At 41.7% G+C, this 16,170-nt stretch overlaps 1 protein-coding gene across 1 annotated transcript in view; it reads right to left on the reverse strand.

Moving 5' to 3' along the window:
* Positions 1 to 16,170, reverse strand: part of TENM4 (teneurin transmembrane protein 4) — a 358,617-nt gene that overhangs the window by 52,740 nt on the left and 289,707 nt on the right. The window contains exons 19-22 of the mRNA XM_010001914.1: positions 14,872 to 15,015; positions 13,811 to 14,060; positions 11,158 to 11,178; positions 3,734 to 3,966 (exon numbers count right to left, since the gene is read on the reverse strand). Coding sequence (XP_010000216.1) covers positions 3,734 to 3,966; positions 11,158 to 11,178; positions 13,811 to 14,060; positions 14,872 to 15,015 — 648 coding nt within the window. The remainder of the gene's footprint in view (positions 1 to 3,733; positions 3,967 to 11,157; positions 11,179 to 13,810; positions 14,061 to 14,871; positions 15,016 to 16,170) is intronic.

Consider the following 16,170-nt stretch of genomic DNA (forward strand, 5'->3'; position numbering starts at 1 on the left):
AGCAGGACACAGTGAAGGAAGCAATCTGTCTCCAAATTAATTACTTCATTTTGTATTGTTTTTGTGGTGCTAAATGAATGAGATGTCCCTCCCCTCCCTGTCCCTTCTGAAACCTTCTTCCAATTGTGTCAGACTTGTCACTGAAATCTCTCTTAATTGCAGGCTCCTTGGTAATTTCTTTGCCACAACATTTTCCTGAGGAGAATCACTGGTGAGTACTCAGATGAAAACAAATGCTCTGACAAGCTGGAGTTTTAATTTTTCTTTAGATTGCTTGTAGAAGAGGATCATTATTAGCAGATGATAATTAGAAAGTGCTAACACTTTAATTTGCAAGGATATATTGAAATTCATTAGCATCTGAAAGCTTTGCTGTGCTCTGTGGCAAATAAATTAGAAGTAGCAGACTGGTTCCTAACAGCTCCCTGACCAAAGAACTGCCATCACTACTGCATCTGTTGATCTACCTGTCCTCTGTACAGCCTACCTTTGCTGGAGATGACCAAGACTGGGGAAGAGTTAAATTCCTAGCGTGGGGTTTTTTCCCTCCTAATGTCTCACCTAAGCTGATCAACTAAAAGGAGTGCTGTTTCACTGCAGAAAGACAAGAACCTCTATCCAGCAGGTACTGGTACAGGGGTGAGACTTGTTCAAGTACACCTGGTGAGAAGACAAGGGGGAAGGGCTTTACACTGGAAGAGGAGACACTTAGGTTAGGCATTGGAACACATTTTGTTTTGTGTGTGGTTGGTGAGACACTGGCCCAGATTGCCCAGGGAAGCAATCTAGTGGGAGGTGTCCCTGTCCATGCCAGGTAGGTTTAACTAAATTATCTTTGAAGGTTCCTTCCAACCCAAACTATTCTAGGATTCTATGATTCTAAGAAATTACTCATCCTGAACTGACAGGAAGTGCAGTGGGAACTGGAGAAGTTAATCAATGCTGTGGGAAAAGGCTGCTGCTCAGAAAGTGGAGAAACATTCTGAATGGTGTGAGCTGGGCTGGGGACCTCATCCTTCAAGCTATCATCTCCAGGAGGAGACTGGCACATCCAGATCCTTGGACATGTGCACTGGCATAAAATGAACCACCTTGAGTCTACCAGTTGCTTTCCACTGAGAAGAGAGCAAAAAAACCTGCTTGCCCCAGATGCCTGACTGATCCAAAAGGCTAAAGGTAGAAGCTAAAGTATATATTGACACCTCATGACTGATTCTCTAGTCTTCATGAACTGCTGTTTTTCACTTGGCAGGCCTGTATTCCCTCAGTATTTCCCAGCAAACTGCAAACATCAGCTAATTAAAACATCATGAAAGTGTAGGCAAGATTTTGTTACCTTACAATTTTTGAACAAGTGCAAAGACGTCCTCTAAATACACAAATCTGACATTGCATGAATTATCTCTTTTCAGTGAAAAAAACAGCTTTAGCCTTAAAAAGCAGAGTCCCATGAAGAGTGGTGATTCTTGAAGAACTGAATTTTCCAAGTCCTTTCCTAGTCAGGTGTTATCTCTACAGTGACAGAATCATTTCCTCTTACCATTCATTTATGAGTGTTTATTCCCCTGCCAAGGCAGGGAAGCTAAAGGGTAACCTGAGGACTACTAGTTACTTGTACAATAAGTCATTTTTGTTGTGAACTATTGTGAAGTACATGAAAGAAGAGCATTTGCTGGATTTTTCTGCTAGGATGACCCACTGTGAGATACAAACAATACTGACATGACATTGTCAGTGTGAATTTTCACTGTTAATCATTTATTGAGGTGAATGGAAAGTGAGTCACACCTGCTAAAGCTGCTGCCTCAGCCAACTTGGCTAACTCAGGCTAGAACCAGATCAGGGAACACTGTTTACGAACCTGCTATTGGCAGTGTGGGCTTTCTGGGTTATTATTATCTCCTTGCCATGTTACTTTGTGTCATTTCCTCTTTCACCCTCAATTTACTTCTATTTTGTGAAATTTTGGGAGCTTTGAGGAATGAACGCATGTGTTTTGCTGTTACATTTCTGAGGTGGAAGAACAGTCTCCTGAGAGCTTGAATTGCCAACAAGGAGAATTTCAGTGCTGAAAGCTTTGAACTTCAGAGCTCTGTTTCCCATAGCAAAGCAGAAACATGATTCATCTAAACCTTGCAACATTCATCCACGGAGGGAAATGAATAATATTCCTCTTATCTGGTACAAGGGAGAAGGGATGTCCAACAAAAGCACTGGCTTGGTTGGTTTTGTTTTTCACTGGTTGAAAATCAAAGTGGTGTAGAAAATTGGATTACAGATTTTTGGATTCCCTGATCTCATGACTCATCTGCTGGACTGTCTGAATCTCTCTGCCCAAGTCACTTAATTTTCTTTTTGTGAGATCATTTCTGCATGGCAACCTGTCCACGGGTAGCTGTTCCCTTTCTATATCTGTGCCTCTGGCAATACTTTACTGCCATATAACTGTCATGTCAGGGGAGTCTGGAGTGCTTGGAAACCATGCTGGGCCCTTTGGACATTACCAGGGTAGCAGTTCAGCTTTCAGTGCACTTGGCAAAGAACAAGTCTCCCAAGGTGTATTTTTCCATGTCTTGCCAGGAATCAACTAGCTGACATGTAACAGCAAAAAAATAATCACAACTAGAGCAGACAGAAAAGATCACTAAATCAGGTTGCATTTCTTGGACAATAATATCATCTCTTTGTCAAGAAAAATAACTTCCTGAGAAGTTTATCCAAGAGGAGATATCACAGCTCAGCTGTCTTTATCTTACCTGCTCTTTGTTAAATTACTTGTTAAAGGATGCCCAGGTTTTGCTGGGAAGTTGCTTTACAAAGAGGTTGGGAGAGGCTTGGAAATCTGCATGGGAATCTTTCTTTGCCCACCTTCACAGACACTGCAGAAGGTGTGTACAACAACAGTATCTTGCACCTCATCTTTATACCCTCTGTGTTTTTTTCTTAGGAGTTGTGGACAGCTGGGAGGAATGACATATGCAGAGCCTGTTACCTTGAGACTGCCAGACTGAAGTCTTGGCTACACACAGGACTACATATGTTTGGCTAAACCTGTTTAGAACAATTTAGTTCACAGTCACAAAGCCTGTGTGGTGCTTTTATTCTGATTTGACTGTGCTTTTATCACATTTAAGTAAGCTAATCAGGAGCCAGGTGAGCTCATGCTGAAGCAGACCATTCCCATACTGAAATTAGTATCCACCCCTCTATACGATATAAGCTGGATGCCATGGTATAATGTCCATTTATAAATCTCAATTAACATATGCAGCAGTTGCTGCTTTTGTTGCTGTTTTATATAGATAGCAATTCTTATAGAGTGTTTTACTTTTTAGTGTCAAGAAAACCTCAGTGAACTGAATGTAAGTGGACCCAGTCCAGACTGGGGAGGACCAAACACTGATATTTGGTAAGAAATAGTGGCTAATCAGGCATCAAACTAATGGGTGGCTTTATTCTGTTGCCTTTTGGCCATATGCCCATCACTACAGTCCTCTGGTCTGGCACTCCTCAGTCATCTCAATAAGAAGAACCAGGAGTGGCTGAGGTTGACCCATACCGACTCATTTACAGAGGCAAGCCCTTCAGATGTGTTTGTGGGTTGATATGGGAATCCCAGCAAAATCCAAGCTCATTTTCTGAACTGGAGAGGAGAACAGTCTCCTGCACGACTAAACAAGCCCCTTTCAAAAAGACCCCTTTATAAAGGCCCATGGAGAAGAATCAGTCTCACCCCTGGGGTTGGTAAGGGTGGCATCAGTGCCTTTGCCTCCATCTCCACAGCGGGTGTCATCAAACGGGAGGCACTGATCCCCAGTTCCAGCCAAGACCTCTGAATTCTTCACGATGTCCTTCACTGACGTGGTTGACTTGATCTTATAGATACGTCGGCTGTTGGTGTCGGAGAGGTAGATGGAGCCACTGATTGGATCTGTGGTCAAGTAATACTTATGAGCTGGGCTGTGGCTGAAAAACAAGGGTATGATGTTAATATTTTTTTGATTATTTGTTTCCTAAAGGCGACAGGCAATGCAAGCACTTAAGAGAATAAAAAGGCACTAGGCAGACAGAGTGGGCAAGGGAAGCAGTGCTGTGTTTGCTGTTAGACCACGGTGTGTTACAGCACAGGAACCTGAGCTGTATCTGTTACCAGTTGCTGTGCCCGGGGTGCTCTCAGGAACAGAGGGCAGCTACCACACGACAGGCTTGCTGGCCCAAGCAAACTCATGCCAGGAACTACTCTAGGTTGAGTTCCAGTGCCTGGGATTGCTTAATTGATTAATTTAGACACAATCCTGAGACTGATGTTAGTGCAGTGCCAGAAAGTGAAAGGAAAGCATAGTAGACGAGGTGCAGAAAACAAAGTAAAAAAATCAAATCACTCCCCCCACTCCAAGAAAGACCCCAGGACAAAATTATAAAAGCAGATTCCCAGGTGAAAAGCATTTGCAGGAATGCTCTTGAAAATCACTGCACCAAGGCTTTTCTGGCGTTCTTGCTGACTCCAGCAAAGACTTTAAGAGTCCTGTCCTGCCTTTGTGGAGATCAGGGGAAGTCCTGCCACTGAGTTCAGCTGGACCTCACAGAAGAGAGAAACAAAATAGTCCTTGGAGTGTCATGTTTTGCCCTAAGTAAAACATGAACTAGGAGGAGGACTGAGAAACCTGAGCATCAGTCCCCTGGTAAACCCCTTTCATTCCCTGCTTCCTCAAAAACAAGAAAGGGTGGTGATAGAATGGGGTGAGAAGACAGAAGGATGTTTTTAGCTCCATGACTACAACACTAAATGAGCCCAAGACTGAAGAAACTGATAAACTAGCATCCACTTTATGGAAAGCATTCAGTGAGACTGGCCAGAAAAGAACACTAGATTAATTTAGACACAAATAAAAAAATGTCTTTCAAGGATTCTATCTATAGTTTAATATAGGTATTAAACTTATTAATTTCTTTTATGAAAATTAAGTGTTTTATTACTAGTGTGAATTGAGCTGCATCTCTTCTAAGCCTGAAACCAACAGATGAAATTTGTAACCTGCTGCCAGAACAGAGGTCTCCTTACTTCTAAGAAAGGCTAAGCAGTAATTAGAACAAGTAGGAAAAAGCCTCTACTCTTCTCCAGAACACCTTCAAGCTGTCCAAACTCATCAGGTCCCAAAAATTCATGATAAATGTACAGGCCATAGTTCACAGTTTTGCACTTCATGGAATTGTTCCAGGAAAAGCTGGTTGGAAGCCTGAGCATTGATCACAGTTGCCTCTATCCCTCATTATAAGAAATTTCCTCTTTCTTTCAACCTTTATGTTAGGAAAATTAACCCCACTTCAGACACATAAAAACTACTGAATTATTATCTGCTTAAAAAAGCTGTAAGTTGGTTCTTCATTCAAATTACTTAATACTTTGGGAAAAAGCCTTTCTGATTTATTCTTGAATATCCCTTGTGATTTATCCTATTAAAGTCTGAACAGATTTCATCTTCACAAATGACAGTGATTCTTGCTAAATAAAATGCTCTGACCTTCAAGACAGCTCCAGCCTGACAGTTCAGTCTCCATCTGTATTCCTTTCCAATGACAGCAGGCTGGTAGGGTATTATTTCATTTACCTGCATGTCACTCACACTAAGCAAGTGGCTTCAACACTGGTGGAAGAAGTTCCCTGTGGGAAACCATCATCCATTTTGATCAGGGCCTTGCATTTTCTGCTGACTGTCCTAACAAAGCCCAGCTGAATGTCAGTCTGGTTTTGAGCTGTTCCTAATCTCTATTTTGCATGGGAGGTGGACAAGAGGAGGACATTTTTAATGGCACTTTGCAATTCTTTATAATCTTTGCCTGGAAAGCACAATCTTGCAGCAGGCCATTTGCAGATGGGCAAAGGCTAATGACTTTCCCCAAGATGGATAAAAATGGTACCAGAAAGGGAGGTTCCCACTCCCACATCCCAGCACTATCACTGTAATTTATTTTTGGATTTCATAGACTCACTCTGGTGGATTTTATTATTGATTTCAACCTTCAGGGGAAGAGAGAGATCTTAAAGCTGTTTTCTAATCCCAGCTCCTGTGTAGAATGGATGCTGAAACAACTGCTGGTTGCTTTTAACCATAGATCAGAGAAACAGGTAAAAGCAAAACATTCATCTGGCAGAAAAGCTGAATGCTACTTCCCACTTATATTTACTAAGTAAAAAACAGGTCGTATTAAGGTAGTATTTTAAGTAGTTGCTGGTAACCCAAATTTAGTTATATTAGTGATGTCCTGACTATTGATGCCACAAAAAAAGCAGGGGTGATTTCAAAGTTCACAATCATTTAAAAATTAGCTCTGACTGGTTAAACTTTTAATCCTCTGCATAGCTGAATGCCACAGAGGCACACACACCTCTACTACCACATGTGTTTTGGAAGAGGTAGAAACTTATGTCAATTAATCTACCCATGGTATGGTAATAATCTTGGGTCACTAAAAATTTGGATATCACCTGGTGAGCTAGTAGTGAAATTCTCCCAAGGCATACAATTACCTTTTAAAATCTAATGTTAGTAATGTTATGGGTGGCCCAAATACAAATTATATCTTTTCTTCTGCGTGGCTCTGTGTGAGTGATAAGAAATATTGGCTCATTTTAATTGGCTGGACTTCTTAGGCTTTTCTTATGATGGTCTCCTACACACCACCCCATGCATAGGGCTTTGCTGGGTGGAAGGGCTCCTGGAATGGCTTAGGCAGTGGAGTATTTAACCGTGTGGGACAGGAACCCAGGATGTTTTGGAGTAGGGAAGATAAAACACAACCTATTAAAATTATCAAGCTGGACTTTACCTCCCTGGCCTCTGCCAACAGTTTTCATCACTACACTGGGAAGGTGTCACGTTCTGCCCTTACACAAATTGCAAAGCATCACACACTGGAGCTTTTGCTTAACACTTTGGGATCCTTCAGAATGAGAGAAGCTAAATAAACATAGGTTAGTATTGCAAAAGTTCCCGAACTGCTTCCCTTCATCTGTGATAAAGCATGAGCACTGGAGCTGGGAACACTGGGGCTTTGTTTTTTATTTAAAGCCACAATCAATAGAAAAATCCAAGAGGCAAATCGGACTGAACTGAACACCAAGTGAAATAAATCTGCCTGGGGCGAAGCAGAGGAGATTTTTTTTCCTTTCATCCTCTCTCATTGCTGTTAGATAACAGACCAAAACAAGAGACAGGTTTTTTTTACCATTCAGAAGACTTAATTTGTTACAGTAGTTGTAGTCTTAGAATATTTATCCCCCATATTGACATTGCCACCAGCAGATAAGTACTGTAGGTGAAGAGCTGATTTTCCATTCAGAGCTTTCCTTTTGTTATTAAGGCTTTCAAGAAGAAACCCTCAGCACTGTATTAATATTTTAGTTCCCTGAAGCAACAAACAAAAGTTGCAGGGATGGGGTGAGCTTGTTCTTAGCCAAGAACTGATGCTTTAGTGGATATTAGTGGGCATGATGGTGTAGTCACTGGGAATGAGGGCAGTTCTACAGGCAGAAGTTCTGCAGGCCGAAGTGAAATGAAGGTGATATGGCTTCCTTCTACACTTGTGATACAATGATATGCTGGTAAAGCACAATCCTCCAGGTTCAGAATTATCCCAGTTGTTTGGGGTTGCATATAGGCTTTCCCTGGTCCCCTTCATTTTCTCATTCTCATTGTTTGAACAGGATGGTACCAGCACCATTTGGGGAACTCTGCAGACATGTCAGGAGATTCAAACTCCATTTTAAAGTGCTTATGCTTTACATGATTCCTTAAATACAGACAGGAAGAAGGAAAGTGATAAAAAGCTGAGGGAATAGGGAGACACATGACACTCTTGGATTGCCTCTGTAGTACTAAAATAGATGCACAGGTGTCAAGCAAAGCTTGGTATTATCTGCTTGGGCCCACAGCCCATGTTTTGGAGGAGTCTGCTAAGGAAACCTCTTGCTCCAAAGTGGGAAGACAATCTCTAAGGAATAAAGCTGAGAAAAGGGAGATGTTCCCTGGTTTCAGCAGGTTACATCAGGACAGCAGACTGCCCCTTTTTACTGGCTTCTGTTCAATGCCAGGGATTCATCTTACTGCTGAGTGTACAAGGTGCTTACATCTGAACTGGCTGCCTTAACTCCCTTTGTGGTCAATGCAGAGAAAAAAACAACTTTGAAGGTATGGTTTGTCTGACTTACTTTCAACATCTTACATCTTACAAAATGTACTGCAGCTTAGTTTCTCAAACACAAGGGCATCTACAACCTCCTCTAAAGGAAAACTTCTGTTACTGGAAACAGTGTGGCTCTGGCTTTCACTGTGGTCAACAGACAGGAGCAGTCACAACACCAAAGTTACTTACTCATAGCAGCTTGTCTGAATAGACCAAATCTAAATAAGCCCTGGGGCTTCTTTGGATCAGATGTCTCTGTTTAAGGAGATGAAACCACCTCTGTAAAAGTTTCTGTGCCAGCTGCCCTCTTCCCCTCTGAGCCGTTCTGGCCACATGCATTTGCTGGTGACTAAAGACCTACTGAATTCCTGCAGCCAAGGGTTTTTTGTTCATCAAGGCTGTGTTTCCATGGCTCCATGCTAAGCACCCTGCAGCTCACAAACAGAGGATTTTTTTTTAATAGCTTGTGCGAGGTACTGGCCTTTTTTTTTCCCTGGGTGACATTCAATAGATTAATACATAAGGAGGCCACACAGTGCAGTGAGCAGAATTTACACTTGGCCTTTTAGTGTTTTCAGTTTCTGTGCAATGCCCAAAGCTCTTCTAGTGTCATAGGCTGGATAATAAAACTTTACAGCAATGACATAAGCCAAATCAGGGACTGCAAAGGACTGTTGATCCAATCCTAGGGCAGTTTTCTGAGATAACTGTCTTTGCAGCTAATTGTAGATCTGCCTCTCTAAGGTGCTAGTGGAAACAAGAAAGGAAAAATGTATTTAAGTGTGGTCACTTTTTGTATATTAGCAAGGCAGAAATGCCTCATTGCACTCCTTGCTCCTACAGAGACAAGACAATTATAATTAACTGCAAATTATTTTTGCCACGCTTGGAAAAAGTCATTAGCTTCTACAGGCCCATCAAGACAAGTCCATACACAGACGTACTGGAGTAAGTTCCTATGAATCTATCAGGGAATGACAGATGGGTGTAAATTTGGGAAGAATCACAATTTGGCGATGCTTTTTGGGCTAGATAACATTCCCCATGTTGATACAGCTGTTTTGGCTGTTGCAGAATTAGACCTTGGTTACCTATGTTGTGCTGTGAAGCCAAGTCTCTTGGTAGGTGGTTCCAGAACCTCTGGAGATCGAGCTCACCACAGGTTACATAGTTGGGAGTCTTTTCCCCTGAAGTGAGGAAACTTTTGCATATGAATTACAGCTTTTCCAGACCACTGAGACCTAGGCCTGTGGATCTCACCCTTTGCAGCTGTTGTCTATCAATGGTGTCAAGCTTAGGACCTTCTGGAACTCAAAGCACTGGAGCTTTAGCTAAGACTACACCTCCTCATTTCCCTGTGGCTCAGGAATTCAGAGACTTCCTAACAAGAAGTAAAAAAAGAGCTCAGACTGCAAATGACACAGAACAGCTGCTAACTCACTCCCTGACTATTGTCACGGACAGGAAGATTTGATCTAGAGCTCCTCCTCATCTTCTTCTCTTCCTTCACTGGTCCCCTTTGGACTGCAGTGAAGCAGGCAGGTCTTGGCTTTCTTTCATTTCATTTATTAGTTTTTAGGAATTGCCTAAAGGCTGAAGCCCTGGCAGCTCTGTAAGGCTCTGCTGGCACCTGCAGCATTTGTGGCCAGTCCATATATCTTCACTCAGTTATTGTCTTAATATATAAAAGCCTCATCTTGTGACAGGTACTCAGCTGCTGCCCTTCACTGACAAAGCAGGTACACTTTAGTGCCTGTGTGTTTCTAGGGCATTGAGGATACAACCTGGCTGTTTCAAAGAGAAATGAATTTTTCTATTGCTTTCAAATGATGTGAAAGAGGAGCTGGAGGGCTGGAACTCAGCCTGATGAAGACAGTCAGTGCAGAGGTCTTGTGTACCAACCTCCCAGCCCTGCTAATAGATGCTTTGGGCCAGTCCATTCTAAGTGTGGAAACTCTGCCCTTCATTAATGTTCTGGCAATAGGGCAAAAAATCAGTTTCTACTCCATTGCATTTCCAGGCATGCAGATAAAATGAACATTTCTGGTTTTGCACAGCCCCTAGGAAGTCAAAGAAACAGTACATAAAAAGCATGTAGCAAGAAAAATCCCCAATTCCAAATGCAAAAAGAAAACTAAACCAAACAAAAAAACCCAAGCAACCCAACTCCACAGTCTAAGCTTCTAATTTAGAAAGCAACTGGGGAGAAGGAGAGGGAACTTGTCAGAGCCAGAGAAGTCCTTGCAAACACAGACAGTGACAGGAGGTTGACATCATTCTGAATGCAATTGATTGGATCAAACCCACTGAAACTCCAGTGAACCCAAATGACAAATATTCTTAGTGACAAAGCTCCAATTTAGGAGTCTCTCTTTCATCTTGTTTTCTTGTCATTACTCTTTTTTTTTTTTTTCTTTATTGCATTTCCTGGCTAAGGCTTTGAGTTGTGCTACCTCCTATCTGAGCCTGACACACTTTGACATAATGTGAAGGTTCTCTGTGAAGAGCTCAGACTGACAAAGAATTACAAAAACTTACTTCCCTAAATGGGTGATGCTGGGGTATATCTGGCCCTTCATTATGCCTGTTACACTCCCCAAAACTCAAAAATAAGACATTTCACCATATGAAAATTACTTTTCCATCATAGCTATTCCAGTACCTTGACACTGACCCCACGTTGCACTCTTGGTTAATTCCCACCCATTTTTCCTTCCACCCTCCTCCTGGTTACTCTGCTTCTTGTGTCTACACTTCCCCCTGTCTCCAGCTATAACAACTCATGCAGAAGTTGGTGTGACTCTGCCCTGTGATGAATGGCTCCCAGTTCTGATGACTGATTGCCTACGCCAATTTTAATCACGCCAGCTTCATTTGCTAGTGAATCATCTGGAAACAGCACTTGTGGCTCACTGTGTAACAACATGCAACAAGACAGGGAGCAGCATAAGAATTCTCCACTGGTTGGCTTACCTATGTCTGAAATCTTTATTTCTGACAGAAGACAGGAAAGCAGGGAACAGAAGAGAGAATGAGGTGTTAGCAGCTCAGTTCGATGCATTATTAGCAGATTGAAAACTTGACAGTAACTGTATCATACAATGCAATAATAAATAAAGACTTAGCTGGAATGACACTGATATATTTTATATTGGATATCACTTGGCAGTGAGCTCACTTATGTACTGCTGCATATCACAAAGGAAGTTTGATCTCACCTGCTTGGAGCTATTAACTTATGCAGGAGATGGGACCAGGCAGACTTTACCATTCAAAGCAGTACTGAGCTAAATATATGTAGATGCAGATACCTTAACAGTATTTTTACTCTCAGTCAAAGCAATACCTTGTGATTTACAAAGGTAACTCAACAATTGCATAGTTACGGGTGGCAGTTTGTTGCTGTGACCTCATGAACTCTAGCCCAGAGGACTGAAATTATGTTGAGGTGGACGTTTTTAATGGGTCTAGACCCTGGTTACATACCCAGCTGCAGTTACCTGCAACCCACAATCTATTTGCTTTCCTCTCTGTGACAGAACACTACACTCAAACCACACCTCCCCAGAACAAAACCCAAAAGCCATATAGTGAAAGTGTTAATCTCCAAGGAGATGCTGATTTGAGAAGACACAAGCAAACTCCATTTAGTCCCAAAGCAATGGATTTCCTCCATAGCTCTTGGTCAGACAGCATCTGAACCCACTTACTTTATGGCACACCCGAGTGAAGAAATGTTTATTAGATTCAGTAACTTAAGTGTTTGCACAGATGAAGCAGCAAACGTTCCAGCAGATTTAACCCTGGAGTAAATTTAACTCTGTGGCTCTGCACAAAAGCCAGCAAGGCTACTCTGTCAAGGCTTACAATTTTCTCTTCTCCAATCAGGACATTCTCTGCAAAATCTCTGCTGGGTCTGGTATTTCCACTGACAATGAAACAGGGATTGGGTTTTCAAAACTGTACGTCTGGGAATGAGATATTAATCCCACTCAGTTGCAATGGGATTTGGGCCCCAAATCATCTAGGCTCTCTGGAAATCTCACCTTTAGTCATTAAAATAACTTTCTGGCACTGGAAGAACATTACATTCTTTAATGTGGACCAGGTCTGAAGATTTATCCCAGTTTCCCACCTTACAAACATGAGAGTTACTATGTCCTTGGACCTCATGTAAGAGAATAGCAAGAATCAGGTTCTTGCTTATTTGCTCAGAAGGTATCCCAGCCCTCTGGAATGTGGCTGTAAACATCTCATTCTGGGCTTCCTAATTCAATGCCCTTGCTGCCCTGTGAACATATCAAGACACCTCTTCTGTAAGTGCCAGCCTTGTGATGGCTGTCTGAACTTTTTTTCTCATACACCATGATCTATGTCAATGGTTCTGCATGCCAGGTAAGAACTTCAGCAAGGTTTAAGGACTGTGGGGTATTTGTAAACAAGGGACTAATGGGATCATGCACCAATCTTGCTGCATCGTGTCTTTCATTTTCACCTGTGGCCCTGTGGAGCAAATACAAAGCAATGTATTGGACTCTGCTGCTCTAGTAAGCTGTCTAGCAAGCTTCCACATGGCAGTCCTTGCAGACATGGAGCCTTTTGTCATCAGCAGCTAGGACATTAAATCTCAGCAGAGCAGGGAGGTTCCTACTTTCTGGAAGATTCCCACTTTCAGGCCAGATATTGAGAGGTAAGTGGAAAGGTGAACCTTCCTACCATGCTAACCTCATATTGACCTTAGGTCAGGTCCATGAAGAAGAAAATTAATTCAGAAACAATAATTTAACTTTACTGAGTTTCCTGGGGTGAGTCTTGTCTGGCCACACAGCATCCAGAATCAGGCCCTGGAACTTTGAAATAGGTAATTGTATTTGTTGTAGAAATTTTAAGACAGGAAAAAATATCCCCAGTGAGGTCAATCTGAAATTTTGATTCAGTCACAATCTTTTTAATTTCCTCAGAACCTGGGACAAATATATACTCTTCCCTGTTCTTCCTTGTTTTCAATTTATCGTCTTTCATGAGCCTCCCTGGTTCTCCTAATATATATATTTATTTATTTATATTTGGGGTAAATAGAAACACTTCACTTACTTTCAGATGATCCATTGGCACATTCACCCTGACACTGCTGTTCAGTTGGGAACTGAGAAGAGCTGATATATGTTTGTTTCCATAAAAACAACTGGAGTCTGTAATTCCCTAGGTGATCATCCTGTTTTAAGTATGAATGATCACCTGTCCTCATTAACCTCTACATATCCTCATCAGTGCTGTGTCCTTCCAACTTTAGGTTCTCTCAGAGCCTGTTAGTTTTAAGAATTCCCTCTGATCTCTAACTACACCAAAAGGGACACATTGACACAGACTGATTTAACAGGACAGAAATGTGTCAATATTTTTGGTGTGTGATTCAGTTCTGGAAGAACTTGTTAGACTTGTGTTTCTCTGGTGTAAATCAAAGTCAGCAGAGTTGCAGAAGGCAAATCTGGACAGATTTTTTTTTTTTTTTTTCCTGTGATTCTGCAGGCTTTTTTAAGAGTTTTGCTCATTTTCCTTTTGGATATATAACATTTCTGCAGAACTTGAGGGCATAATTATAGTGGCCACATTCAGCACAACTTACCTCAGCTCCAGGATGTTGGTAACATTGCCAGAGGGGAAGATCCTTCGGATGTAGTTGAAATCTCCAACGTAAAGACTTCCATCAGACCCACATGTTAGGGCAACAGGAGCCAGGAGTTTGTTCCCATCTGCAAGACCATTGCAGCTTGGACAAGAAATGCTACGTCTGCGGCCGTTGCCCATAATGCTTCCGATTACAGGCGGCTGCTGGGAAATAAACTGGTTTTCCCCATTTCCTTTATGCAAGATGCCTGGAGAGAGAAAACAGAAATAAGGGAGTTAAAGAGAGATAGGGAAGCTGAGTCCAAAGGGAGCACAAACGGGCAATGTTGGATGGCAGCTGGGGAATGTGTCAAGTGGCAAGGACATGGCATAGTGGTGGATTTGGCAATGATCAATTTATGGCTGGACTTGATGATATTAAAGGTCTTTTCCAACCTAAACGATTATATGATTCTAAGGTTTATCATCTATATTATTGTTTTGCGCTGATTTCAAATGAGGAGCCCCTTACCTGAAGCATTTTTTATAGACCCATTACATTTCCTGATGAAAAAATGTAGGGAGAGCAAGACTGTCTTTACCTTTGAATGAAATACATTTCCTGGGTCTTGCTCTCTAATTTGCAGTCTCCTAGGTAAAAAAAGAAATTCCATAGCTCATGGGACTCTCCCTCATGACCCATGAAGTCCTTTATTTCTGCAAATACACTTGCAGAAGGTTGGAGGATGTGTCTGAGTGGGTTTATGGTCAGTGGTAGGTTCAATCTGCAGGTTCAATCTTCCTTTTGTTATTTTAGGAATACTTTAATTGTTAATTCCCTTCTTTTAAGACATGTAGTCAAACATGCTCAAACTCAACTAGTTCATGATGGCTGGCTTCTTTTGGATTTATGCACATCATTTAGTTCTAAAGGTAGGTTACTAGAAATACTGTGTCAATAAAATACATGAGAGAGTAGACATTGGATGTGTTTCTTTCCTTCCCTTTTCTTGAATTCTTAATAAGAAGCAACTGGGCCATGCAACACCGCGTTATTTTTATGTGTTACAGTCAACCTACCACTTTGTATGTTGAGGGCATGATGTTTGTCCAGGGACCATCCTCCAAGTTTGGAAGCATCAATTTCATAACCCTGAAGCACAGCTGTTCTCTTCTCCCACAGGATCAAGTCAGGACAGGACTCATACTCATAACCTACAGAAACTAGGAACAAGAAGGAAGCAAAAGACCCTCTAGATTAATAACCCAGAAATGCACAGTCAGCACACACAGTTTCAGCTGAGCAGGGCTAAGAGCATTTCTACAGACAACTGCCAATTTCATTTAAAATGTCATCACCACAATGCAAAGTCTTAATATTTTTCTCTTTAAAGGCCATTCTGCATTCAAAAAGGTCAAGGCAGTTGTAGGTGTTGGGCACACGTGCTAAATATTTAAAAGGCACTGTTTTAAAGACTTTTTAAAACAATGGGTATTTGAGAGGGCAAACTCCTAAATGGGAGCATTTTACTTTTATCAACTACCTTTAACCTAAGACTTTATGTCAGGAACTTGCTAAAAATCATGGCCATTCTTGGAAAGTAGAGACATATCCAAATGAAGCACAGGGCAGTGAGTCCCTCAGAGATAGCAATCTTAGACTAGGTTGTCTTGTGGTCATTGTTCATCTCAAAAGGCTACATAGCAGAACATGGTTTGCTTGTCATGGTGTCTAATCAGAACCTTTCAGGGGTAACTCTGCTGAATACATTGGAGTTGCTCAAGAGTAAAATGATGTTGGTAGAAGGAAAATCATGGTTTTGACAGAGTAATGACTCCTTTATGATTTTCTCAGAAGAAGCAGGCCTAGTTTCATTGGTGTGCTTTTCTTCTGCCCTACCTGATCTTTTCAGCACTAACAGGTGAAGTGGAGCAGAACTGCAAGTTCTATACAAATGAAAAGCAATTACATAGCTTTTCTTCTTTTTTTTTTTTTTTTTTTTAATTGATAAAAATAAAGGTCTTCTCTTAAAAGTTTCCTTGCCTTCTTGCAAACTGCTGAGCACTGAGGAAACTCAGGACCCCCCACCAAATATAGCCTTTTGCAGAATCATAGGAAGATTTAATTTAGGTAATGAAGGCTTGATGTTTTCCACTCTTCTAGAGGTGGGAACAATTGAAAATCTGAATGCTGATGCCCTCAGACCTGCTTGAGTATTCTGGGGCTGCAGAGGAGGGAGTACAGAGGAGGGCAACAAAGCTGGTGAAGGGCCTAGAGAATCAATCTTATGAAGAACCCTTGAAGGAGCTGGGAATGTTTAGTTTGAGGAAGAGAAGGCTGAGGGGAGACCTCATCAGTCTCTACAACTACCTGAAAGG

Source organism: Chaetura pelagica, unplaced genomic scaffold (genome assembly GCF_000747805.2).
Source record: "Chaetura pelagica isolate M959 unplaced genomic scaffold, ChaPel_1.0 scaffold607, whole genome shotgun sequence".
Classification (NCBI taxonomy): Eukaryota; Metazoa; Chordata; class Aves; order Apodiformes; family Apodidae; genus Chaetura; species Chaetura pelagica.